A 26,842-nucleotide genomic window follows, 5' to 3' on the forward strand; every position below is an offset into this window, starting at 1 on the left:
TCTTTGTGATGGGGGAAGGGGTTAACGGACCCATAGATTGACCCATAGATTGACCCATAGAGACCCATAGAGACCCCATAGAGACCCATAGAGACCCCATAGAGACCCCATAGAGACCCACAGAGACCCACAGAGACCCACAGAGACCCATAGAGACCCCATAGAGACCCATAGAGACCCATAGGGACCCATAGAGACCCCATAGAGACCCATAGAGACCCCATAGAGACCCATAGAGACCCCATAGAGACCCACAGAGACCCCATAGAGACCCATAGAGACCCATAGAGACCCCATAGAGACCCACAGAGACCCATAGAAACCCATAGAGACCCACAGAGACCCATAGAGACCCCATAGAGACCCACAGAGACCCATAGAGACCCCATAGAGACCCACAGAGACCCCACAGAGACCCATAGAGACCCCATAGAGACCCATAGAGACCCACAGAGACCCCATAGAGACCCACAGAGACCCCATAGAGACCCACAGAGACCCCATAGAGACCCACAGAGACCCCATAGAGACCCATAGAGACCCCATAGAGACCCATAGAGACCCCATAGAGACCCACAGAGACCCCATAGAGACCCATAGAGACCCCATAGAGACCCACAGAGACCCCATAGAGACCCACAGAGACCCATAGAGACCCATAGAGACCCACAGAGACCCATAGAGACCCATAGAGACCCCATAGAGACCCATAGAGACCCCACAGAGACCCCATAGAGACCCATAGAGACCCCATAGAGACCCACAGAGACCCCATAGAGACCCATAGAGACCCATAGAGACCCCATAGAGACCCATAGAGACCCATAGAGACCCACAGAGACCCCATAGAGACCCCATAGAGACCCACAGAGACCCATAGAGACCCCATAGAGACCCATAGAGACCCCATAGAGACCCCATAGAGACCCCACAGAGACCCATAGAGACCCATACAGGCCAGAGGAGGCCGCTGTGGGTCACGCTATGGGTCAGGCTATGGGTCAGGCCGCTATGGGTCAGAGTCCAAGTTAATGAGTGACTCCGTGGGGTCCCCCTTTTCCCTCTGCCCCACATCTCTCTCTCTCTCTCTCTTTCCGCTATGGGTCGGGCGCGTGGGTCAGCAGTCGCCGTGGGGCGCCCCATAGCTCTGGAGCTGTCGTCGGGGGCCGCTATGGGGCAGAAGAGCCTTCGGGACCTCCTTCGGGGCCTCTCCGTCCTCACCCTCTGCTCCTCCCCACACTTCCTCCGCTTCGCGCCGTGGGTCAGCGCCCCATAAGTGACCCCTACGTGTCGCTATGGGGCAGGAACGTGTGTGGGGCAGAGGGGGGAAAAGGTTCTCTCTCTGCCCCATAGATCCTGGAGGGCTCCCGGCGGCTCTTGGGGCGCCACTTGTGGGTCGCGGCGCTGCGGGCGTCGTTCTATGGGCACTTCGTGGGGGGAGAGACCCCCGCGGAGGTGAAGGCCGCAGTGGGGCAGCTCCGCGCTATGGGGCTGAGGGCCCTCCTCGCCCTCCCCTGCGAAGAGCAGCGCCGCGGCCGCCCCACGGGGTACGTGTGGGGCAGAGATGGGGGGCAGAGAGCCCTATGGGGTCTCTATGGGGTCTCTATGGGTCTCTGTGGGTCTCTATGGGTCTCTATGGGTCTCTATGGGTCTCTATGGGGTCTCTATGGGGTCTCTATGGGTCTCTATGGGGTCTCTATGGGTCCCTATGGGGTCTCTATGGGTCTCTGTGGGTCTCTATTGGTCTCTATGGGTCTCTATGGGGTCTCTGTGGGTCTCTATGGGGTCTCTGTGGGTCTCTATGGGTCTCTGTGGGTCTCTATGGGTCTCTGTGGGTCTCTATGGGTCTCTATGGGGTCTCTATGGGTCTCTGTGGGTCTCTATGGGGTCTCTATGGGTCTCTATGGGTCTCTATGGGGTCTCTGTGGGTCTCTGTGGGTCTCTATGGGTCTCTATGGGTCTCTATGGGTCTCTATGGGGTCCCTATGGGTCTCTATGGGTCTCTGTGGGTCTCTATGGGTCTCTATGGGGTCTCTGTGGGTCTCTGTGGGTCTCTATGGGTCTCTGTGGGTCTCTGTGGGTCTCTGTGGGTCTCTATGGAGTCTCTATGGGGTCTCTATGGGTCTCTGTGGGTCTCTATGGGGTCTCTATGGGGTCTCTATGGGGTCTCTATGGGTCTCTATGGGTCTCTATGGGGTCTCTATGGGGTCTCTATGGGTCTCTGTGGGTCTCTATGGGGTCTCTATGGGGTCTCTATGGGGTCTCTATGGGTCTCTATGGGTCTCTATGGGGTCTCTATGGGTCTCTGTGGGTCTCTGTGGGTCTCTATGGGTCTCTGTGGGTCTCTGTGGGTCTCTGTGGGTCTCTATGGGTCTCTGTGGGTCTCTGTGGGTCTCTGTGGGTCTCTATGGGTCTCTATGGGGTCTCTGTGGGTCTCTATGGGTCTCTATGGGTCTCTGTGGGTCTCTATGGGTCTCTATGGGTCTCTGTGGGTCTCTATGGGTCTCTATGGGTCTCTGTGGGTCTCTATGGGGTCCCTATGGGGTCTCTATGGGGTCTCTATGGGGTCTCTATGGGTCTCTATGGGTCTCTGTGGGTCTCTATGAGTCTCTCCCCCCACTTATGGGGCAGAGGCTCTCACCGGCTCTCTCCCCCCCCCATATCTATGGGGCAGAGAGGAGTGGTTCGAGGCCAACTGTGGGGCGGCGCTGCAATGTGTGGGGCTGACGGCCGCTATGGGGCAGGAGCCGATGATGCAGCTCAAGGTGACGGCGCTGATGAGCGCTCAGCTCTGCGTGAGTTGTGGGGCAGACCCACAAGTGTGGGGCAGGGGGGGGGCCACTTATGGGGCTGCCCCACAGCTCGGGGCAACCACCACTTGTGGGGCTGCCCCATAGATTTGGGGTAAAGGGGGTGAGTTGTGGGGCTGCCCCATAGACGAAGGGGTAGAGCCCACTTGTGGGTCCGCCCCCCAAGTGTGGCTCTGCCCCCCAAGTGTGGCTCTGCCCCACATCTCCCCACAGGAGATACTCTCGAAGCCCAATTCGGGGCTGACGATGGAGGTGGTGGAGGCCATGATGGACGGAGAGGTGGGGCTGCCCCATAAGTGACCCCTTCTGCCCCATAAGTGACCCTCTCTGCCCCATAAGTGCCCCCTTCAGCCCCATAAGGGACCCTTTCAGCCCCATAAGTGACCCTTTCAGCCCCATAAGTGCCTCTCTCTGCCCCATAAGTGCCCCCTTCAGCCCCGTAAGTGCCCCCTCAGCCCCATAAGTGACCCCCTCAGCCCCATAAGTGACCCTCTCTGCCCCATAAGTGACCCTTCAGCCCCATAAGTGACCCCTTCTGCCCCATAAGTGACCCTTTCAGCCCCATAAGTGCCCCTTCAGCCCCATAAGTGCCCCTTTCAGCCCCATAAGTGCCCCCTTCAGCCCCATAAGTGCCTCTCTCTGCCCCATAAGTGCCCCCTTCAGCCCCATAAGTGACCTTTTCAGCCCCATAAGTGCCCCTTTCAGCCCCATAAGTGCCCCTTCAGCCCCATAAGTGCCCCCCTTCAGCCCCATAAGTGCCCCTTCAGCCCCATAAGTGCCCCTTCTGCCCCATAAGTGCCCCTTTCAGCCCCATAAGTGACCCTCTCTGCCCCATAAGTGCCCCTTTCAGCCCCATAAGTGCCCCTTCAGCCCCATAAGTGACCCCTTCTGCCCCATAAGTGCCCCTTCAGCCCCATAAGTGCCCCTTTCAGCCCCATAAGTGACCCTCTCTGCCCCATAAGTGCCCCTTTCAGCCCCATAAGTGACCCTTTCAGCCCCATAAGTGACCCCTTCAGCCCCATAAGTGACCCCTTCTGCCCCATAAGTGCCCCTTTCAGCCCCATAAGTGCTCCTTCAGCCCCATAAGTGCCCCATAAGTGACCCTCTCTGCCCCATAAGTGCCCCTTCAGCCCCATAAGTGACCCCTTCTGCCCCATAAGTGCCCCTTCAGCCCCATAAGTGCCCCTTTCAGCCCCATAAGTGCCCACCTCAGCCCCATAAGTGCCCCTTTCAGCCCCATAAGTGCCCCTTCAGCCCCATAAGTGCCCCTTTCAGCCCCATAAGTGCCCCTTCTGCCCCATAAGTGCCCCTTTCAACCCCATAAGTGCCCCTTTCAGCCCCATAAGTGCCTCTTTCAGCCCCATAAGTGCCCCCTTTCAGCCCCATAAGTGCCCCTTTCAGCCCCATAAGTGCCCACCTCAGCCCCATAAGTGCCCCTTTCAGCCCCATAAGTGCCCCTTTCAGCCCCATAAGTGATCCCTCTGCCCCATAAGTGACCCTCTCTGCCCCATAAGTGCCCCCTTCTGCCCTATAAGTGCCCCTTCAGCCCCATAAGTGCCCCCCTTCAGCCCCATAAGTGCCCCTTCAGCCCCATAAGTGCCCCTTTCAGCCCCATAAGTGACCCTCTCTGCCCCATAAGTGCCCCTTTCAGCCCCATAAGTGACCCTTTCAGCCCCATAAGTGACCCCTTCAGCCCCATAAGTGACCCCTTCTGCCCTATAAGTGCCCCTTCAGCCCCATAAGTGCCCCCTTCAGCCCCATAAGTGCCCCTTTCAGCCCCATAAGTGCCCTTTCTGCCCCATAAGTGCCCCTTCAGCCCCATAAGCGACCCCTCTGCCCCATAACTGGTCCATACTGGTCCATACTGGTCCGTACTGGTCCGTACTGGTCCGTACTGGTCTGTACTGGTCCGTACTGGTCCATACTGGTCCATACTGGTCTGTACTGGTCTGTACTGGTTCAGGAGCGGCCGCTGCCGGGACTCAGTGCGGCGCAGAATGAGCACTTGAGAGCCGCCGTGGGGCGACTGCAGAGGGTCACCGAGGTGAGATGTGGGGCAGAGGGGGATCTATGGGGCAGAGAGGGATCTGTGGGGCAGAGAGGGATCTGTGGGGCAGAGAGGGATCTATGGGGCAGAGAGGGATCTGTGGGGCAGAGGGGGATCTGTGGGGCAGAGAGGGATCTGTGGGGCAGAGGGGGATCTGTGGGGCAGAGAGGGATCTGTGGGGCAGAGGGAAATCTATGGGGCAGAGAGGGATCTGTGGGGCAGAGGGGGATCTGTGGGGCAGAGAGGGATCTGTGGGGCAGAGATGGGATCTGTGGGGCAGAGAGGGATCTGTGGGGCAGAGAGGGATCTGTGGGGCGGAGAGGGATCTGTGGGGCAGAGAGGGATCTGTGGGGCGGAGAGGGATCTGTGGGGCAGAAATCGCACTCTGATGCCCCAAAGGAGTCCGATTTGAGGGGTTCTATGGGGCAGAGAGCGGATCTATGGGGCAGAGGGTGAATCTATGGGGCAGGAGACGAACCTATGGGGCAGAGGGCTTATCTATGGGGCAGAGGGACGAATCTATGGGGCAGAGGGACGAATCTATGGGGCAGAAATCGCACTCTGATGCCCCAACAGATGCAGATTAGAGGGGTTCTATGGGGCAGAGAGCGGATCTGTGGGGCAGAGGGCGAATCTATGGGGCAGAGCAACGAATCTATGGGGCACAGGGACGAATCTATGGGGCAGGAGACAAATCTATGGGGCACAGGGATGAATCTATGGGTCAGGGGATGAATCTATGGGGCAGAGGGATGGATCTATGGGGCAGAAATCGCACTCTGATGCCCCAACAGAGGCAGATTTGAGGGGTTCTGTGGGGCAGAGAGCGGATCTATGGGGCAGGAGACGAATCTATGGGGCACAGGGCTTATCTATGGGGCAGAGGGATGAATCTATGGGGCAGAAATTGCACTCTGATGCCCCAATGGATGCAGATTTGAGGGGTTCTATGGGGCAGAAGACGAATCTATGGGGCAGAGGGATGAATCTATGGGGCAGAAATCGCACTCTGATGCCCCAACGGAGGCAGATTTGAGGGGTTCTATGGGGCAGAGAGCGGATCTATGGGGCAAGAGACGAATCTATGGGGCAGGAGACGAATCTATGGGGCAGGAGACGGATCTATGGGGCACAGGGCTTCTCTATGGGGCAGAGGGATGGATCTATGGGGCAGAAATCACACTCTGATGCCCCAAAGGAGTCCGATTTGAGGGTTCTATGGGGCAGAGAGCGGATCTATGGGGCAGGGGACGAATCTATGGGGCAGGAGACGAATCTATGGGGCACAGGGCTTATCTATGGGGCAGGAGACAAATCTATGGGGCAGAGGGACGAATCTATGGGGCAGAAATCACACTCTGATACCCCAACGGATGCAGATTTGAGGGGTTCTATGGGGCAGAGGGCGGATCTATGGGGCAGAGGGGGAATCTATGGGGCAGAGGATGAATCTATGGGTCAGGGGACGAATCTATGGGGCACAGGGCTTCTCTATGGGGCAGAGGGACGAATCTATGGGGCAGAAATCGCACTCTGATGCCCCAACGGAGTCCGATTTGAGGGGTTCTATGGGGCAGAGAGCGGATCTATGGGGCAGAGGGGGAATCTATGGGGCAGAGGGATGAATCTATGGGGCAGAAATCGCACTCTGATGCCCCAAAGGAGTCCGATTAGAGGGGTTCTATGGGGCAGAGAGCGGATCTATGGGGCAGAAGGTGAATCTATGGGGCAGGAGATGAATCTATGGGGCACAGGGACGAATCTATGGGGCACAGGGCTTCTCTATGGGGCAGAGGGACGAATCTATGGGGCAGAAATCGCACTCTGATGCCCCAAAGGTGTCCGATTTGAGGGGATCTATGGGGCAGAGAGCGGATCTGTGGGGCAGAGGGGGAATCTATGGGGCAGGAGACGAATCTATGGGGCACAGGGACGAATCTATGGGTCGGGGGATGAATCTATGGGGCAGAGGGATGGATCTATGGGGCAGAAATCACACTCTGATGCCCCAACAGAGGCAGATTTGAGGGGTTCTATGGGGCAGAGAGCGGATCTATGGGGCAGGAGACGAATCTATGGGGCACAGGGATGAATCTATGGGTCAGGGGATGAATCTATGGGGCAGAGGGATGGATCTATGGGGCAGAAATCGCACTCTGATGCCCCAACAGAGGCAGATTTGAGGGGATCTATGGGGCAGAGAGCGGATCTATGGGGCAGAGGATGAATCTATGGGGCAGAGGGACGAATCTATGGGGCAGAAATCGCACTCTGATGCCCCAACGGATGCAGATTTGAGGGGTTCTATGGGGCAGAGAGCGGATCTATGGGTCCGAGGGCGGATCTATGGGGCAGAGGGAGGGATCTATGGGTCGGGGGCGGTTCCTGACGGCTCTGCCCCATAGCGCGCCGCCTCCTTGGGGGTTCGGGTGTTGGTGGACGCCGAACAGAGCGCTCTGAACCCCACGTTGAGCCTTCTGACGGTGGCACTTATGGGGCGCCACAACCGCCATTGGCCCTGCGTGTGGAACACCTACCAGGCCTACCTGCGCGTGTGGGGCAGACCCATAAGTGACCCCCAAGTGACCCCCCCGGACCCCTAAGTGACCCCTCGGACCCATAAGGGACCCCTCGGAGCCAGAGATGCTCCATAGAGCCCCATAAGTGCCCCTTTCAGCCCCATAAGTGCCCTCTTCTGACCCATAAGTGGCCTCTTCTGACCCATAAGTGACCCCTAAGTGACCTCCCCAGACCCATAAGTGACCCCTCGGACCCATAAGTGTCCCTTTCACCCCCTAAGTGCCCCATAAGTGCCCTTTTCAGCCCCATAAGTGCCCCTTTCAGCCCCATAAGTGACCCCTCAGCCCCATAAGTGCCCCTTTCAGCCCCATAAGTGCCCCTTCAGCCCCATAAGTGCCCCTTTCAGCCCCATAAGTGCCCCATAAGTACCCCCCAGCCCCATAAACCCCCATTTCCACCCCCATAACCCCAATTTCCAGCCCCATAAGTGCCCCTCCAGCCCCATAAGTGCCCCTTTCAGCCCCATAAGTGCCCCTTCAGCCCCATAAGTGCCCCTTTCAGCCCCATAAGTGCCCCATAAGTACCCCCCAGCCCCATAACCACCCCCTCAGCCCCATAAGTGCCCCCTCAGCCCCACAAGTGCCTCCTCAGCCCCATAGATCCCCCATAACCCCCCCATAACCGCCATTTTCAGCCCCATAAGTGCCCCTTCAGCCCCATAAGTGTCTCCTCAGACCCACATATACCCCCATAACCCCCCCATAACCCCCATTTCCCACCCCATAAGTGCCCCTCCAGCCCCATAAGTACCCCTCAGCCCCATAAGTGCCCCCTCAGCCCCATAAGTGCCCCCCTCAGCCCCACATCTCCCACCTCAGCCCCATAGATACCCCCATAACCCCCATTTCCACCCCCATAACCCCAATTTCCAGCCCCATAAGTGCCCCTTTCAGCCCCATAAGTGCCCCCTCAGCCCCATAAGTGCTCCTCCAGCCCCATAAGTGACCCCTCCAGCCCCATAAGTGATCCCTCAGCCCCATAAGTGCCCCCTCAGCCCCATAAGTGCCCCTTCAGCCCCATAAGTGCCCCCTCAGCCCCATAAGTGCCCCTTTCAGCCCCATAAGTGCCCCTTCAGCCCCATAAGTGCCCCTTTCAGCCCCATAAGTGCCTCCTCAGCCCCATAAGTGACCCTTTCAGCCCCGTAAGTGCCCCTTTCAACCCCATAAGTGCCCCTCCAGCCCCATAAGTGCCCCTTTCAGCCCCATAAGTGCCCCCTCTGCCCCACAACTCCCACCTCAGCCCCATATATCCCCCATAAACCCCATTTCCACCCCCATAACCCCCATTTCCCGCCCCATAAGTGCCCCTTTCAACCCCATAAGTGCCCCTTCAGCCCCATAAGTGCCCCTTTCAGCCCCATAAGTGCCCCCTCAGCCCCATAAGTGCCCCCTCAGCCCCATAAGTGCCCCTTTCAGCCCCATAAGTGCCCCTCCAGCCCCATAAGTGTCCCTTCAGCCCCATAAGTGCCCCTCCAGCCCCATAAGTGCCCCCTCAGCCCCATAAGTGCCCCTCCAGCCCCATAAGTGCCCCTTTCAGCCCCATAAGTGACCCCTCAGCCCCATAAGTGCCCCTTTCAGCCCCATAAGTGCCTCTTTCAGCCCCATAAGTGCCCCCTCAGCCCCATAAGTGCCCCTTTCAGCCCCATAAGTGCCTCTTTCAGCCCCATAAGTGACCCCTCAGCCCCATAAGTGCCCCTTCAGCCCCACATCTCCCACCTCAGCCCCATAGATTCCCCCATAACCCCCATTTCCACCCCCATAACCCCCATTTCCCGCCCCATAAGTGCCCCTCCAGCCCCATAAGTGCCCCCTCAGCCCCATAAGTGCCCCTCCAGCCCCATAAGTGCCCCTTTCAGCCCCCTAAGTGCCCTTTCAGCCCCATAAGTGCCTCCTCAGACCCATAGATCCCCCCATAACCCCCCCATAACCTCCATTTCCACCCCATAACCCCCATTTCCCGCCCCATAACCCCCATTTCCCGCCCCATAAGTGCCCCCTTCAGCCCCATAAGTGCCCATTTCAGCCCCATAAGTGACCCTTTCAGCCCCATAAGTGACCCCTCAGCCCCATAAGTGCCCCTTTCAGCCCCATAAGTGCCCCCTCAGCCCCATAAGTGCCCCTTTCAGCCCCATAAATGACCCCTCAGCCCCATAAGTGCCCCTTTCAGCCCCATAAGTGCCCCTTAAGTGCCCCATCAGCCCCACATCTCCCACCTCAGCCCCATAGATCCCCCATAAACCCCCATTTCCACCCCCATAACCCCCATTTCCAGCCCCATAAGTGCCCCTTCAGCCTCATAAGTGCCCCTTTCAGCCCCATAAGTGCCCCTTCAGCCCCCTAAGTGCCCCCTAAGTGCCCCCTCAGCGCCCCCCGTGCCCCCCCAGGGCTGTGGGTCGCGGCTTTGGGCCGATTCGGAGTGGTTGAGGCGTCGCGGAGCCCTTTTTGGCGCCAAATTGGTGCGCGGAGCGTACGTGGAGGAGGAAAAAGGGGGAGAGAACCTTCAGCCCAGCCTGGAATGGACCCACCGGAGGTACCTGACCCACAAGTGACCCCCAAGTGACCTCCCCGGACCCATAAGGGACCCCTCGGACCCATAAGGGACCCCTCGGACCCATAAGGGACCCCTCGGACCCAGAGATGCCCCATAAGTGCCCCTTTCAGCCCCATAAGTGCCCCTTTCAGCCCCAGAATTGGTCCCATCAGGGCCATAAATGCCCTCTTCTGACCCATAAGTGGCCTTTTCTGACCCATAAGTGACCCCTAAGTGACCTCCCCGGACCCATAAGTGACCCCTCGGACCCATAAGGGACCCCTCTGCCCCAGAGATGCTCCATAGAGCCCCATAAGTGCCCCTTTCAGCCTCACAATTGGTTCCATCAGGGCCATAAATGGCCTTTTCTGACCCATAAGTGACCCCTAAGTGACCTCCCCAGACCCCTAAGTGACCCCTCAGACCCATAAGTGACCCCTCGGACCCATAAGTGACCCCTCGGACCCAGAGATGCTCCATAGAGCCCCATAAGTGCCCCTTTCAGCCCCAGAATTGGTCCCATCAGGGCCATAAATGGCCTCTTCTGACCCATAAGTGCCCTCTTCTGACCCATAAGTGGCCTTTTCTGACCCATAAGTGACCCCTAAGTGACCTCCCCGGACCCATAAGTGACCCCTCGGGCCCAGAGATGCTCCATAGAGCCCCATAAGTGCCCCTTTCAGCCCCATAAGTGCCCCTTTCAGCCCCAGAATTGGTCCCCTCAGAGCCATAAATGCCCTTTTCTGACCCATAAGTGACCCCTAAGTGACCTCCCCAGACCCCAAAGTGACCCCTCAGACCCATAAGTGACCCCTCGGACCCATAAGTGACCCCTCAGACCCCTAAGTGACCTTCTCGGACCCATAAGTGACCCCTCTGCCCCATAGATTCTCCACAGAGCCCCATAAGTGCCCCTTTCAGCCTCAGAATTGGTCCCATCAGGGCCATAAATGCCTTCTTCTGACCCATAAGTGGCCTTTTCTGACCCATAAGTGGACTTTTCTGACCCATAAGTGACCCCTAAGTGACCTCCCCGGACCCATAAGGGACCCCTCAGACCCATAAGTGACCCCTCGGACCCAGAGATGCTCCATAGAGCCCCATAAGTGCCCCTTTCAGCCCCAGAATTGGTCCCATCAGGGCCATAAATGCCCTCTTCTGACCCATAAATGCCCTCTTCTGACCCATAAGTGCCCTCTTCTGACCCATAAGTGGCCTTTTCTGACCCATAAGTGACCCCTAAGTGACCTCCCCGGACCCATAAGTGACCCCTCGGGCCCAGAGATGCTCCATAGAGCCCCATAAGTGCCCCTTTCAGCCCCAGAATTGGTCCCATCAGGGCCATAAATGCCCTCTTCTGACCCATAAATGCCCTCTTCTGACCCATAAGTGGCCTTTTCTGACCCATAAGTGACCCCTAAGTGACCTCCCCGGACCCATAAGTGACCCCTCGGGCCCAGAGATGCTCCATAGAGCCCCATAAGTGCCCCTTTCAGCCCCAGAATTGGTCCCCTCAGAGCCATAAATGCCCTTTTCTGACCCATAAGTGACCCCTAAGTGACCTCCCCAGACCCCAAAGTGACCCCTCAGACCCATAAGTGACCCCTCGGACCCATAAGTGACCCCTCAGACCCCTAAGTGACCTTCTCGGACCCATAAGTGACCCCTCTGCCCCATAGATTCTCCACAGAGCCCCATAAGTGCCCCTTTCAGCCCCAGAATTGGTCCCATCAGGGCCATAAATGCCCTCTTCTGACCCATAAGTGCCCTCTTCTGACCCATAAGTGGCCTTTTCTGACCCATAAGTGACCCCTAAGTGACCTCCTCGGACCCATAAGTGACCCCTCGGACCCATAAGTGACCCCTCTGCCCCATAGATGCTCCACAGAGCCCCATAAGTGCCCCTTTCAGCCCCAGAATTGGTCCCATCAGGGCCATAAATGCCCTCTTCTGACCCATAAGTGCCCTCTTCTGACCCATAAGTGGCCTTTTCTGACCCATAAGTGACCCCTAAGTGACCTCCTCGGACCCATAAGTGACCCCTCGGACCCATAAGTGACCCCTCTGCCCCATAGATGCTCCACAGAGCCCCATAAGTGCCCCTTTAAGCCCCAGAATTGGTCCCATCAGGGCCATAAATGCTCTCTTCTGACCCATAAGTGGCCTTTTCTGACCCATAAGTGGCCTTTTCTGACCCATAAGTGACCCCTAAGTGACCTCCTCGGACCCATAAGTGACCCCTCGGACCCATAAGTGACCCCTCGGACCCAGAGATGCTCCATAGAGCCCCATAAGTGCCCCTTTCAGCCCCAGAATTGGTCCCATCAGGGCCATAAATGCCCTCTTCTGACCCATAAGTGGCCTTTTCTGACCCATAAGTGACCCCTAAGTGACCTCCCCGGACCCATAAGTGACCTCCTCGGACCCATAAGTGACCCCTCTGCCCCATAGATTCTCCACAGAGCCCCATAAGTGCCCCTTTCAGCCCCAGAATTGGTCCCATCAGGGCCATAAATGGCCTCTTCTGACCCATAAGTGCCCTCTTCTGACCCATAAGTGGCCTTTTCTGACCCATAAGTGACCCCTAAGTGACCTCCCCGGACCCATAAGTGACCCCTCGGACCCAGAGATTCTCCATAGAGCCCCATAAGTGCCCCTTTCAGCCCCACAATTGGTCCCCTCAGAGCCATAAATGGCCTTTTCTGACCCATAAGTGACCCCTAAGTGACCTCCCCGGACCCATAAGTGACCCCTTAGACCCCTAAGTGACCCCTCGGACCCATAAGTGACCCCTCTGCCCCATAGATGCTCCACAGAGCCCCATAAGTGCCCCTTTAAGCCCCAGAATTGGTCCCATCAGGGCCATAAATGCCCTCTTCTGACCCATAAGTGGCCTTTTCTGACCCATAAGTGGCCTTTTCTGACCCATAAGTGACCCCTAAGTGACCTCCTCGGACCCATAAGTGACCCCTCAGACCCATAAGTGACCCCTCGGACCCAGAGATGCTCCATAGAGCCCCATAAGTGCCCCTTTCAGCCCCAGAATTGGTCCCATCAGGGCCATAAATGGCCTCTTCTGACCCATAAGTGCCCTCTTCTGACCCATAAGTGGCCTTTTCTGACCCATAAGTGACCCCTAAGTGACCTCCCCGGACCCATAACTGACCCCTCTGCCCCATAGATTCTCCACAGAGCCCCATAAGTGCCCCTTTCAGCCCCAGAATTGGTCCCATCAGGGCCATAAATGCCCTCTTCTGACCCATAAGTGGCCTTTTCTGACCCATAAGTGACCCCTAAGTGACCTCCCCGGACCCATAAGTGACCCCTCAGACCCAGAGATGCTCCATAGAGCCCCATAAGTGCCCCTTTCAGCCCTACAATTGGTTCCATCAGAGACAGAAATGGCCTCTTCTGACCCATAAGTGACCCCTAAGTGACCTCCCCGGACCCCAAAGTGACCCCTCGGACCCATAAGTGACTCCCCTGCCCCATGGCTGCCCCCTAAGTGCCCCCTAACTCCCTCCCAGCCCCACAAGTGACCCCCCAAAACCCCCTAAGTGCCCCCTAAGTGAATCCTCTGCCCCATAACTGACTCCCCTGCCCCATAGCTGCCCCCTAAGTGCCCCCTCTGCCCCCTAAGTGACTCCCCTGCCCCATAGCTGCCCCATAGCTGCGCCCTAAGTCCCTCCCAGCCCCACAAGTGACCCCCCAAACCCCCCTAAGTGCCCCCTAAGTCACTCCTCTGCCCCATAAGTGACCTCGCTGCCCCATAGCTGCCCCCAAGTGACTCCCCTGCCCCATAGCTGCCCCCTAAGTGCCCCCTCTGCCCCATAGCTGCCCCCTCTGCCCCATAGCTGCCCCCTAAGTGCCCCCTCTGCCCCATAGCTGCCCCCTCTGCCCCATAGCTGCCCCCTAAGTGCCCCCTCTGCCCCATAGCTGCCCCCTAAGTGCCCCCTAGGTGACCCCTCTGACCCCTAAGTGACTCCCCTGCCCCATAGCTGCCCCCTAAGTGCCCCCTAGGTGACCTCTCTGACCCCTAAGTGACTCCCCTGCCCCATAGCTGCCCCCTAAGTGCCCCCTAATTCCCTCCCAGCCCCACAAGTAACCCCCCAAAGCCCCCTAAGTGCCCCCTCTGCCCCCTAAGTGCCCTCTCTGCCCCCTAAGTGACTCCCCTGCCCCATAGCTGCCCCCTAAGTGCCCCCTAACTCCCTCCCAGCCCCACAAGTGACCCTCCAAACCCCCTTAAGTGCCCCCAAGTGCCCTCTCTGCCCCATAGCTGCCCCATAAGTGCCCTCTCTACCCCATAGCTGCCCCCTAAGTGCCCCCTCTGCCCCATAGCTGCCCCCTAAGTGCCCCCCAACTCCCTCCCAGCCCCACAAGTGACACTCCAAACCCCCCAAGTGCCCCCTAAGTGCTCCCTCTGCCCCCTAAGTGACTCCCCTGCCCCATAGCTGCCCCCTAAGTGCCCCCCTGCCCCATAGCTGACCCATAGCTGCCCCCTAAGCGCCCCCTAGGTGACCCCTCTGCCCCCTAAGTGCCCCCTCTGCCCCATAGCTGCCCCCTAAGTGCTCCCTAGGTGACCCCTCTGACCCCTAAGTGCCCCCTCTGCCCCATAGCTGCCCCCTAAGTGCCCCCTCTGCCCCCTAAGTGACTCCCCTGCCCCATAGCTGCCCCATAAGCGCCCCCTAACTCCCTCCCAGCCCCACAAGTGACCCTCCAAACCCCCCTAAGTGCCCCCTAAGTCACTCCTCTGCCCCATAAGTGACCTCGCTGCCCCATAGCTGCCCCCAAGTGACTCCCCTGCCCCATAGCTGCCCCCTAAGTGCCCCCTCTGCCCCATAGCTGCCCCCTAAGTGCCCCCTCTGCCCCATAGCTGCCCCCTCTGCCCCATAGCTGCCCCCTAAGTGCCCCCTCTGCCCCATAGCTGCCCCCTAAGTGCTCCCTAGGTGACCCCTCTGACCCCTAAGTGACTCCCCCGCCCCATAAGTGCCCCATAAGTGCCCCCAACTCCCTCCCAGCCCCACAAGTGACACTCCAAACCCCCCTAAGTGCCCCCTAAGTGCCCCCTCTGCCCCCTAAGTGACTCCCCTGCCCCATGGCTTCCCCCTAAGTGCCCCCTAACTCCCTCCCAGCCCCACAAGTAACCCCCCAAAGCCCCCTAAGTGACCCCTAAGTGCCCCCTCTGCCCCCTAAGTGCCCTCTCTGCCCCATAGCTGCCCCCTAAGTGACTCCCCTGCCCCATAGCTGCCCCCTAAGTGCCCCCTCTGCCCCATAGCTGCCCCCTAAGTGCCCCCCAACTCCCTCCCAGCCCCACAAGTGACCCCCCAAACCCCCCTAAGTGCCCCCTCTGCCCCCTAAGTGACCCCTCTGCCCTATAGCCGCCCCCTAAGTGCCCCCTAGGTGACTCCTCTGCCCCCTAAGTGACTCCCCTGCCCCATAGCTGCCCCATAAGTGCCCCCTCTGCCCCATAGCTGCCCCCTAAGTACCCCCTCTGCCCCATAGCTGCCCCCTAAGTGCCCCCTAGCTCCCTCCCAGCCCCACAAGTGACCCCCCAAGTGCCCCCTAGGTGACCCCTCTGCCCCCTAAGTGCCCCCTCTGCCCCATAGCCGCCCCATAGCCGCCCCACAGCCGCCCCACAAGTGCCCCCCCCCCCCCCCCCCAGCTTCGGGCGCTGCGTGGAGTTGGCGTTGGCGCTGGCGCTGCGCTCGCGGCTCCGCGGCGCCGTTATGGTGGCGACGCACAACGAGGACTCCGTCCGCCACACCGCCCGCAGGTTCATTAACGGCACTAATTAACTAATGAGGGGCTAATTAGGGGGGTTTGGGGGGTAATAAGGGGTTAATGAGGGGGGTTGGGGGTAATTAAGGGGTTAATGAGGGGGGATTGGGGGGATTAAAGGGTTAATGAGGGGGGATTAGGGTTAATAAGGGGTTAATTAGGGGAGATTGAGGCTAATTAAGGGTTAATTAGGGGAGATTTGGGTTAATAAGGGGTTAATGAGGGGGGATTGGGGGTAATTAAGGGGTTAATGAGGGGGGATTGGGGGTAATTAAGGGGTTAATGAGGGGGATTTGGGTTAATAAGGGGTTAATGAGGGGGGATTGGGGGTAATTAAGGGGTTAATGAGGGGGGATTGGGGGTAATTAAGGGGTTAATGAGGGGAGATTGGGGGTAATTAAGGGGTTAATGAGGGGGGATTGGGGGTAATAAGGGGTTAATGAGGGGGGATTGGGGTAATTAGGGGTTAATGAGGGGGGATTGGGGGTAATTAAGGGGTTAATGAGGGGGGATTGGGGGTAATTAAGGGTTAATGAGGGGAGATTGGGGGTAATAAGGGGTTAATGAGGGGGGATTGGGGGTAATTAAGGGGTTAATGAGGGGGGATTGGGGGTAATTAGGGGTTAATGAGGGGAGATTGGGGGTAATTAGGGGTTAATGAGGGGGATTGGGGGTAAATAGGGGTTAATGAGGGGGGTTGGGGTAATAAGGGGTTAATGAGGGGGAATTGGGGGTAATTAAGGGGTTAATGAGGGGGGATTGGGGGTAATTAAGGGGTTAATGAGGGGGGATTGGGGGTAATTAAGGGGTTAATGAGGGGGGATTGGGGGTAATTAAGGGGTTAATGAGGGGGGATTGGGGGTAATAAGGGGTTAATGAGGGGGGATTGGGGGTAATTAAGGGGTTAATGAGGGGAGATTGGGGTAATTAAGGGGTTAATGAGGGGGGATTGGGGGCAATAAGGGGTTAATGAGGGGGGATTGGGGGTAATTAAGGGGTTAATGAGGGGGGATTGGGGGTAATTAAGGGGTTAATGAGGGGAGATTGGGGGTAATTAAGGGGTTAATGAGGGGGGATTGAGGTTAATTAGGGGCGATTTGGGTCAATTTAGAGGGAATTTGGGTCAATTTCAGTGAAATTTGGCTCAATTTTGGTGAAATTTGGGTCAATTTAGGGGAAATTTGGGTCAATTTAAGTGGAATTAATTTGAGTCAATTTAGGTGGAATTTGAGTCAATTTCAGTGAAATTTGGATCAATTTTGTTGAAATTTGACTCAATTTAGAGGGAATTTGGCTCAATTTAGGGGAAATTTGGGTCAATTTAAGTGGAATTGATTTGGGTCAAATTAGGTGAAATTTGGGTCAATTTAGAGGGAATTTGGGTCAATTTAGAGGGAATTTGGGTCAACTTCATTGAAATTCCGGTCAATTTAGGGAAAATTTGGGTCAATTTCAGTGAAATTTGCGTCAATTTAGGTGGAATTAATTTGGGTCAATTTAGGTGAAATTTGAGTCAATTTAGGTGGAATTTGGGTCAATTTTGGTGAAATTTGGCTCAATTTAGAGGGAATTTGGCTCAATTTAGAGGGAATTCATTTGGGTCAAATTAGGTGGAATTTGGGTCTATTAAGAGGGAATTTGGCTCAATTTAGGGGGAATTTGGGTCAATTTAAGTGGAATTGATTTGGGTCAATTTAGGTGAAATTTGGGTCAATTTCAGTGAAATTCGGATCAAATTAGGTGGAATTTGGGTCAAATTAGGTGGAATTTGGGTCAATTTAGGTGGAATTTGGGTCAATTTAGGTGGAATTGATTTGAGTCAATTTAAGTGGAATTTGGGTCCATTTCAGTGAAATTTGGGTCCATTTCAGTGAAATTTGGGTCAATTTAGGTGAAATTTGGGTCAATTTCAGTGGAATTTGGGTCAATTTAGGTGAAATTTGGGTCAATTTAAGTGGAATTGATTTGGGTCAATTCAGGTGGGATTTGAGTCAATTCGGATGGAATTCGGGTCAATTTCGGTGAAATTTGGGTCCATTTCAGTGAAATTTGGGTCAATTTAGGTGGAATTTGGGTCAATTTCGGTGAAATTTGGGTCCATTTCATTGAAATTCCGGTCCATTTCGTTGAAATTCGCGTCCATTCGGAGGTCCCTTTCGGAGCTCCTCCCGAGGGCCCTTCGGGCGTTCGTTAACGTTCGTTAAAGGGGGGGGGCGGGAGGTTAACGAAGGGCCCTCCGTGGGTCACCCCCCAAAAGGATGGAGGAGTTGGGGATCCCCCGGAGCGGAGGCGGCGTTTGCTTCGGACAACTCTACGGGATGGGCGACCACATCTCCCTCGCGCTCGGTACGTCCCCATGGGGGCCCACCACCACCACAGCCCCTTCCGATGGTCCTCCAGGTCCTTCCGGAGCTCCTCCAGGTCCTTCCGATGGTCTTTGAGGGCTTCCAATGGTCTTTGAGGTCCTTCCGATGGTCCTCGAGGTCCTTCCGGGGCTCCTCGAGGTCCTTCCAGTGGTCTTTGAGGGCTTCCAATGGTCTTTGAGGTCTTCCTTTGAGGGCTTCCAATGGTCTTTGAGGTCTTCCAATGGTCTTTGAGATCTTCCAATGGTCTTTGAGGGCTTCCAACGGTCTTTGAGGTCTTCCATTGAGGTCTTCCAATGGTCTTTGAGGTCCTTCCGATGGTCTTTGAGGTCCTTCCAATGGTCTTTGAGGTCCTTCTGATGGTCCTCGAGGTCCTTCCGATGGTCTTTGAGGTCTTCCATTGAGGGCTTCCAATGGTCCTCGAGGTCCTTCCAATGGTCTTTGAGGGCTTCCAATGGTCTTTGAGGTCTTCCAATGGTCTTCGAGGTCTTCCATTGAGGTCTTCCAATGGTCTTTGAGGTCCTTCTGATGGTCCTCGAGGTCCTTCCGATGGTCTTTGAGGTCTTCCATTGAGGTCTTCCAATTGTCTTTGGTCTTTGAGGTCTTCCATTGAGGTCTTCCATTGGTTTTGAGGTCTTCCAATGGTCTTTGAGGGCTTCCAATGGTCTTTGAGGTCTTCCTTTGAGGGCTTCCGATGGTCTTTGAGGGCTTCCAATGGTCTTTGAGGTCTTCCAATGGTCTTTGAGGTCCTTCCGATGGTCCTCGAGGTCCTTCCAATGGTCTTCGAGGTCTTCCAATGGTCTTTGAGGTCTTCCATTGAGGTCTTCCAATGGTCTTTGAGATCTTCCATTGAGGTCTTCCAATGGTCTTTGAGATCTTCCAATGGTCTTTGAGGGCTTCCAATGGTCTTTGAGATCTTCCAATGCTCTTCAAGGTCTTCCACTGAGGTCTTCCATTGGTTTTGAGGTCTTCCAATGGTCTTTGAGGTCTTCCAATGGTCTTTGACGTCCTTCCAATGGTCCTCGAGGTCCTTCTGGTGGTTCTCGAGGTCTTCCGGTGGTCTTTGAGGGCTTCCGATGGTCTTTGAGGTCTTCCAATGGTCTTTGAGGTCTTCCTTTGAGGTCTTCCAATGGTCTTTGAGGTCCTTCCAGTGCTCCTCGAGGTCCTTCCGATGGTCTTTGAGGGCTTCCAATGGTCTTTGAGATCTTCCAATGGTCTTTGAGGGCTTCCAATGGTCTTTGAGGTCTTCCTTTGAGGTCTTCCAATGGTCTTTGAGGTCCTTCCAATGGTCTTTGAGATCTTCCTTTGAGGTCTTCCAATGGTCTTTGAGGTCTTCCTTTGAGGTCCTTCCAATGGTCCTCGAGGGCTTCCAATGGTCTTTGAGATCTTCCAATGGTCTTTGAGGTCCTTCCAATGGTCTTCGAGGGCTTCCAATGGTCTTTGAGATCTTCCAATGGTCTTTGAGGTCTTCCTTTGAGGTCTTCCAATGGTCTTTGAGGTCCTTCCGATGGTCCTCGAGGTCCTTCCAGTGGTCCTCGAGGTCCTTCCGATGGTCTTTGAGGGCTTCCAATGGTCTTTGAGGTCTTCCAATGGTCTTCGAGGTCTTCCATTGAGGTCTTCCAATGGTCTTTGAGGTCCTTCCGATGGTCCTCGAGGTCCTTCCGATGGTCTTTGAGGTCTTCCATTGAGGTCTTCCAATTGTCTTTGGTCTTTGAGGTCTTCCATTGAGGTCTTCCATTGGTTTTGAGGTCTTCCAATGGTCTTTGAGATCTTCCAATGGTCTTTGAGGTCTTCCAATGGTCTTTGAGGTCTTCCTTTGAGGGCTTCCGATGGTCTTTGAGGGCTTCCAATGGTCTTTGAGGTCTTCCAATGGTCTTTGAGGTCCTTCCGATGGTCCTCGAGGTCCTTCCAATGGTCTTCGAGGTCTTCCAATGGTCTTTAAGGTCTTCCAATGGTCTTTGAGGTCTTCCATTGAGGTCTTCCAATGGTCTTTGAGGTCTTCCATTGAGGTCTTCCAATGGTCTTTGAGGTCCTTCCAATGGTCTTTGAGATCTTCCAATGCTCTTCAAGGTCTTCCACTGAGGTCTTCCATTGGTTTTGAGGTCTTCCAATGGTCTTTGAGGTCTTCCAATGGTCTTTGAGGTCCTTCCAATGGTCCTCGAGGTCCTTCTGGTGGTTCTCGAGGTCTTCCGGTGGTCTTTGAGGGCTTCCAATGGTCTTTGAGGTCTTCCAATGGTCTTCGAGGTCTTCCATTGAGGTCTTCCAATGGTCTTCGAGGTCCTTCTGATGGTCCTCGAGGTCCTTCCGATGGTCTTTGAGGTCTTCCATTGAGGTCTTCCAATTGTCTTTGGTCTTTGAGGTCTTCCATTGAGGTCTTCCATTGGTTTTGAGGTCTTCCAATGGTCTTTGAGGGCTTCCAATGGTCTTTGAGGGCTTCCAATGGTCTTCGAGGTCTTCCAATGGTCTTTGAGGGCTTCCAATGGTCTTTGAGGTCTTCCAATGGTCTTTGAGGTCCTTCCGATGGTCCTCGAGGTCCTTCCAATGGTCTTCGAGGTCTTCCAATGGTCTTTAAGGTCTTCCAATGGTCTTTGAGGTCTTCCTTCGAGGTCTTCCGATGGTCCTCGAGGTCCTTCCAATGGTCTTCGAGGTCTTCCAATGGTCTTTGAGGGCTTCCAATGGTCTTTGAGGTCTTCCATTGAGGTCTTCCAATGGTCTTTGAGATCTTCCAATGGTCTTTGAGGGCTTCCAATGGTCTTTGAGATCTTCCAATGCTCTTCAAGGTCTTCCACTGAGGTCTTCCATTGGTTTTGAGGTCTTCCAATGGTCTTTGAGGTCTTCCAATGGTCTTTGAGGTCCTTCCAATGGTCCTCGAGGTCCTTCTGGTGGTTCTCGAGGTCTTCCGGTGGTCTTTGAGGGCTTCCGATGGTCTTTGAGGTCTTCCAATGGTCTTTGAGGTCTTCCTTTGAGGTCTTCCAATGGTCTTCGAGGTCCTTCCAGTGCTCCTTGAGGTCCTTCCAATGGTCTTTGAGGGCTTCCAGTGGTCTTTGAGATCTTCCAATGGTCTTTGAGGTCTTCCATTGAGGTCTTCCAATGGTCTTTGAGGGCTTCCAATGGTCTTTGAGGTCTTCCATTGAGTCTTCCAATGGTCTTCGAGGTCTTCCAATGGTCTTTGAGGTCTTCCAATGGTCTTTGAGGTCCTTCCAATGGTCCTCGAGGTCCTTCCGGTGGTCTTTGAGGGCTTCCAATGGTCTTTGAGATCTTCCGATGGTCTTTGAGGTCTTCCATTGAGGTCTTCCAATGGTCTTTGAGGTCTTCCAATGCTCTTTGAGGTCCTCCAATGGTCTTTGAGGGCTTCCAATGGTCTTTGAGGTCTTCCATTGAGTCTTCCAATGGTCTTTGAGGTCCTTCCGATGGTCCTCGAGGTCCTTCCAGTGGTCCTCGAGGTCCTTCCGATGGTCTTTGAGGGCTTCCAATGGTCTTTGAGGTCTTCCAATGGTCTTCGAGGTCTTCCATTGAGGTCTTCCAATGGTCTTTGAGGTCCTTCCGATGGTCCTCGAGGTCCTTCCGATGGTCTTTGAGGTCTTCCATTGAGGTCTTCCAATTGTCTTTGGTCTTTGAGGTCTTCCATTGAGGTCTTCCATTGGTTTTGAGGTCTTCCAATGGTCTTTGAGATCTTCCAATGGTCTTTGAGGTCTTCCAATGGTCTTTGAGGTCTTCCTTTGAGGGCTTCCGATGGTCTTTGAGGGCTTCCAATGGTCTTTGAGGTCTTCCAATGGTCTTTGAGGTCCTTCCGATGGTCCTCGAGGTCCTTCCAATGGTCTTCGAGGTCTTCCAATGGTCTTTAAGGTCTTCCAATGGTCTTTGAGGTCTTCCATTGAGGTCTTCCAATGGTCTTTGAGGTCTTCCATTGAGGTCTTCCAATGGTCTTTGAGGTCCTTCCAATGGTCTTTGAGATCTTCCAATGCTCTTCAAGGTCTTCCACTGAGGTCTTCCATTGGTTTTGAGGTCTTCCAATGGTCTTTGAGGTCTTCCAATGGTCTTTGAGGTCCTTCCAATGGTCCTCGAGGTCCTTCTGGTGGTTCTCGAGGTCTTCCGGTGGTCTTTGAGGGCTTCCAATGGTCTTTGAGGTCTTCCAATGGTCTTCGAGGTCTTCCATTGAGGTCTTCCAATGGTCTTCGAGGTCCTTCTGATGGTCCTCGAGGTCCTTCCGATGGTCTTTGAGGTCTTCCATTGAGGTCTTCCAATTGTCTTTGGTCTTTGAGGTCTTCCATTGAGGTCTTCCATTGGTTTTGAGGTCTTCCAATGGTCTTTGAGGGCTTCCAATGGTCTTTGAGGGCTTCCAATGGTCTTCGAGGTCTTCCAATGGTCTTTGAGGGCTTCCAATGGTCTTTGAGGTCTTCCAATGGTCTTTGAGGTCCTTCCGATGGTCCTCGAGGTCCTTCCAATGGTCTTCGAGGTCTTCCAATGGTCTTTAAGGTCTTCCAATGGTCTTTGAGGTCTTCCTTCGAGGTCTTCCGATGGTCCTCGAGGTCCTTCCAATGGTCTTCGAGGTCTTCCAATGGTCTTTGAGGGCTTCCAATGGTCTTTGAGGTCTTCCATTGAGGTCTTCCAATGGTCTTTGAGATCTTCCAATGGTCTTTGAGGGCTTCCAATGGTCTTTGAGATCTTCCAATGCTCTTCAAGGTCTTCCACTGAGGTCTTCCATTGGTTTTGAGGTCTTCCAATGGTCTTTGAGGTCTTCCAATGGTCTTTGAGGTCCTTCCAATGGTCCTCGAGGTCCTTCTGGTGGTTCTCGAGGTCTTCCGGTGGTCTTTGAGGGCTTCCGATGGTCTTTGAGGTCTTCCAATGGTCTTTGAGGTCTTCCTTTGAGGTCTTCCAATGGTCTTCGAGGTCCTTCCAGTGCTCCTTGAGGTCCTTCCAATGGTCTTTGAGGGCTTCCAGTGGTCTTTGAGATCTTCCAATGGTCTTTGAGGTCTTCCATTGAGGTCTTCCAATGGTCTTTGAGGGCTTCCAATGGTCTTTGAGGTCTTCCATTGAGTCTTCCAATGGTCTTCGAGGTCTTCCAATGGTCTTTGAGGTCTTCCAATGGTCTTTGAGGTCCTTCCAGTGCTCCTCGAGGTCCTTCCGATGGTCTTTGAGGGCTTCCAATGGTCTTTGAGATCTTCCAATGGTCTTTGAGGTCTTCCATTGAGGTCTTCCAATGGTCTTTGAGGGCTTCCAATGGTCTTCGAGGTCTTCCAATGGTCTTTGAGGTCTTCCAATGGTCTTTGAGGTCCTTCCAATGGTCCTCGAGGTCCTTCCGGTGGTCTTTGAGGGCTTCCAATGGTCTTTGAGATCTTCCGATGGTCTTTGAGGTCTTCCATTGAGGTCTTCCAATGCTCTTTGAGGTCCTCCAATGGTCTTTGAGGGCTTCCAATGGTCTTTGAGGGCTTCCAATGGTCTTTGAGGGCTTCCAATGGTCTTTGAGGGCTTCCAATGGTCTTTGAGGTCCTTCCGATGGTCTTTGAGGGCTTCCAATGGTCTTTGAGGGCTTCCAATGGTCTTTGAGGTCCTTCCAGTGGTCCTCAAGGTCCTTCCAATGGTCTTTGAGGGCTTCCGATGGTCTTTGAGGGCTTCCAATGGTCTTTGAGATCTTCCAATGGTCTTTGAGGTCTTCCATTGAGGTCTTCCAATGGTCTTTGAGGTCCTTCCAATGCTCTTCGAGGTCCTTCCAATGCTCTTCGAGGTCTTCCAATGGTCTTTGAGGTCCTCCACCTCCTCAGAGTCACCCTTGGAGGTCCTCTTCTCCCTCCGAAGCTCCTTTTGGTCTCTTCCACCTCCTCTTTTGCCACCTCCAACCCTTCCACGAAGCCCCCGGAGATCCCTCAAGAACCATTTGGAGGTCCCACCACCCCATTTCCACCTCTTTTGGAACCTCTGGGAGATATTTCTCCTCTCCCATCCAAACCGGGTGGATTTGGAGGTCGTTGAGGTCCTTTTTTGGGGTGGGGAATTGTCCCCTCAGGAGACGCCGGATTCACCGTCTACAAATCGGTGCCGTATGGACCTCCCGAGGCCACCATCGCGTACCTCGTCCGTCGCGCTCAGGAGAACCACGCGGCCTTCTCCGGCGCCGGAAAAGAGGCCAAACTCATGGCTCGAGAGCTTTGGAGACGCCTCCAACCGTGGAGAAGATGAGACCCACCTCGAACCATCTCGATTGACCCCAAAAAACCACCTCTGGGATCTTCTCCATCCGTCCAAAAGCCCCTCGAGACCTCAAAATCACCCAAATTGACCCCAAAATGGACCTTTGGGACCTTCTCCATCCATCGCTGAGGTCCCAAAGCCCCTCGAGATCCATCGAGATCTTCTCGAGACCCCAAAATGACCCAAATTGACCCCAAAATGGACCTTTGGGACCTTCTCCATCCATCGCTGAGGACCCAAAGCTCCTCGAGATCCATCGAGATCTTCTCGAGACCTCAAAATCACCCAAATTGACCCCAAAATGGACCTTTGGGACCTTCTCAGTCCATTGCTGAGGTCCCAAAGCCCCTCGAGATCCATCAAGAACCTCTCGAGACCCCAAAATGACTCAAATTGACCCCAAAATGACCCAAATTGACCCCAAAATGGACCTCTGGGACCTTCTCCATCCATCGCTGAAGTCCCAAAGCCCCTCGAGATCCATCGAGATCTTCTCCAGACCCCAAAATCACTCAAATTAACCCCAAAATGGACCTTTGGGACCTTCTCCATCCATCGCTGAGGTCCCAAAGCCCCTCGAGATCCATCGAGATCTTCTCAAGACCCCAAAATCACCCAAATTGACCCCAAAATGGACCTTTGGGACCTTCTCGGTCCATCGCTGAGGTCCCAAAGCCCCTCGAGATCCATTGAGATCTTCTCGAGACCCCAAAATGTCCCAAATTGACCCCAAAATGGACCTTTGGGACCTTCTCGATCCATCCCTGAGGTCCCAAAGCCCCTCGAGATCCATCGAGAACCTCCTGAGACCCCAAAATGACTCAAATTGACCCCAAAATCACCCAAATTGACCCCAAAATGGACCTCTGGGACCTTCTCCATCCATCGCTGAAGTCCCAAAGCCCCTCGAGATCCATCGAGATCTTCTCCAGACCCCAAAATCACTCAAATTGACCCCAAAATGGACCTTTGGGACCTTCTCCATCCATCGCTGAGGTCCCAAAGCCCCTCGAGATCCATCGAGAACCTCCTGAGACCCCAAAATCACCCAAATTGACCCCAAAATGGACCTCTGGGACCTTCTCGGTCCATTCCTGAGGTCCCAAAGCCCCTCGAGATCCATCGAGATCTTCTCGAGACCCCAAAATCACTCAAATTGACCCCAAAATGGACCTCTGGGACCTTCTCGGTCCATTCCTGAGGTCCCAAAGCCCCTCGAGATCCATCGAGATCTTCTCAAGACCCCAAAATCACCCAAATTGACCCCAAAATGGACCTTTGGGACCTTCTCAGTCCATCGCTGAGGTCCCAAAGCCCCTCAAGATCCATCGAGAACCTCCTGAGACCCCAAAATGACTCAAATTGACCCCAAAATGACCCAAATTGACCCCAAAATGGACCTCTGGGACCTTCTCGGTCCATTCCTGAGGTCCCAAAGCCCCTCGAGATCCATCGAGATCTTCTCGAGACCCCAAAATGACTCAAATTGACCCCAAAATCACCCAAATTGACCCCAAAATGGACCTTTGGGACCTTCTCCATCCATCGCTGAGGTCCCAAAGCCCCTCGAGATCCATCGAGATCCTCCTGAGACCCCAAAATCACCCAAATTGACCCCAAAATGGACCTCTGGGACCTTCTCCATCCATCCCTGAGGTCCCAAAGCCCCTCGAGATCCATCGAGATCCTCCTGAGACCCCAAAATCACCCAAATTGACCCCAAAATCACCCAAATTGACCCCAAAATGGACCTCTGGGACCTCCTCGATCCATCGCTGAGGTCCCAAAGCCCCTCGAGATCCATCGAGATCTTCTCGAGACCCCAAAATCACTCAAATTGACCCCAAAATGGACCTTTGGGACCTTCTCCATCCATCGCTGAGGACCCAAAGCCCCTCGAGATCCATCGAGATCTTCTCGAGACCTCAAAATCACCCAAATTGACCCCAAAATGGACCTTTGGGACCTTCTCCATCCATCGCTGAGGTCCCAAAGCCCCTCGAGATCCATCGAGATCTTCTCGAGACCTCAAAATGACCCAAATTGACCCCAAAATGGACCTTTGGGACCTTCTCGGTCCATTCCTGAGGTCCCAAAGCCCCTCGAGATCCATCGAGATCTTCTCCAGACCCCAAAATCACTCAAATTGACCCCAAAATGGACCTTTGGGACCTTCTCCATCCATCGCTGAGGTCCCAAAGCCCCTCGAGATCCATCGAGAACCTCCTGAGACCCCAAAATCACCCAAATTGACCCCAAAATGGACCTCTGGGACCTTCTCGGTCCATTCCTGAGGTCCCAAAGCCCCTCGAGATCCATCGAGATCCTCCTGAGACCCCAAAATGTCCCAAATTGACCCCAAAATGACCTCTCTGTGTCTTTCTTGGGGAGGGGACCCCCAATGGCTGTGGGGAGGACCTATTGAGGACCTTCAAGACCCATCTAAGATCTCCAGAACCTCTTTATGGACCTCCAGAGCTCATTTAGGACCTCCAAAACCCCTTTATGGTCCTCCAGAACCCCTTTATGGTCCTCCAAAACCCCTT

General features: G+C 54.8%; 1 protein-coding gene and 1 long non-coding RNA gene across 3 annotated transcripts; one reads left to right on the forward strand and one right to left on the reverse strand.

The window, feature by feature from the left end:
• The first annotated feature begins 1,060 nt into the window (after positions 1-1,060).
• Positions 1,061-24,932, forward strand: PRODH2 (proline dehydrogenase 2). Of its 2 annotated transcripts, XM_054053061.1 has the most exons (10): positions 1,065-1,261; positions 1,354-1,547; positions 2,675-2,795; positions 3,024-3,089; positions 4,774-4,854; positions 7,263-7,409; positions 9,821-9,966; positions 15,629-15,739; positions 18,002-18,090; positions 24,112-24,922. In XM_054053061.1, exons 1-10 carry the CDS (start codon positions 1,100-1,102, stop codon positions 24,282-24,284), a joined length of 1,290 nt encoding a protein of 429 aa, XP_053909036.1. In that variant the 5' UTR covers positions 1,065-1,099; the 3' UTR covers positions 24,285-24,922. The 2 variants fall into 2 exon arrangements, with proteins under 2 accessions (XP_053909037.1, XP_053909036.1); XM_054053062.1 differs by lacking the exon at positions 7,263-7,409 and having other exon boundaries at positions 1,061-1,261; positions 24,112-24,932.
• LOC128850099 (uncharacterized) lies at positions 24,852-26,388 on the reverse strand. The gene is made up of 3 exons (XR_008447550.1): positions 25,821-26,388; positions 25,037-25,469; positions 24,852-24,933 (listed from the first exon to the last, which is right to left on the reverse strand). It is a non-coding gene; the product is annotated as an uncharacterized LOC128850099 (long non-coding RNA).
• Positions 26,389-26,842: the final 454 nt, after the last annotated feature.

The sequence above is a fragment of the Cuculus canorus genome, chromosome 38 (genome assembly GCF_017976375.1).
Source record: "Cuculus canorus isolate bCucCan1 chromosome 38, bCucCan1.pri, whole genome shotgun sequence".
In the NCBI taxonomy this organism is placed as follows: domain Eukaryota; kingdom Metazoa; phylum Chordata; class Aves; order Cuculiformes; family Cuculidae; genus Cuculus; species Cuculus canorus.

Bases quoted from the DNA above. Each gene is read 5' to 3' on its own strand.
- PRODH2 (XM_054053061.1), top strand. From the start codon at position 1,100: ATGGGTCGGGCGCGTGGGTCAGCAGTCGCCGTGGGGCGCCCCATAGCT. The intron at 3,090-4,773 runs GTGGGGCTGCCC...GTACTGGTTCAG, and splicing joins AGGCCATGATGGACGGAGAG to GAGCGGCCGCTGCCGGGACT. The intron at 7,410-9,820 runs GTGTGGGGCAGA...GTGCCCCCCCAG, and splicing joins CCTACCAGGCCTACCTGCGC to GGCTGTGGGTCGCGGCTTTG.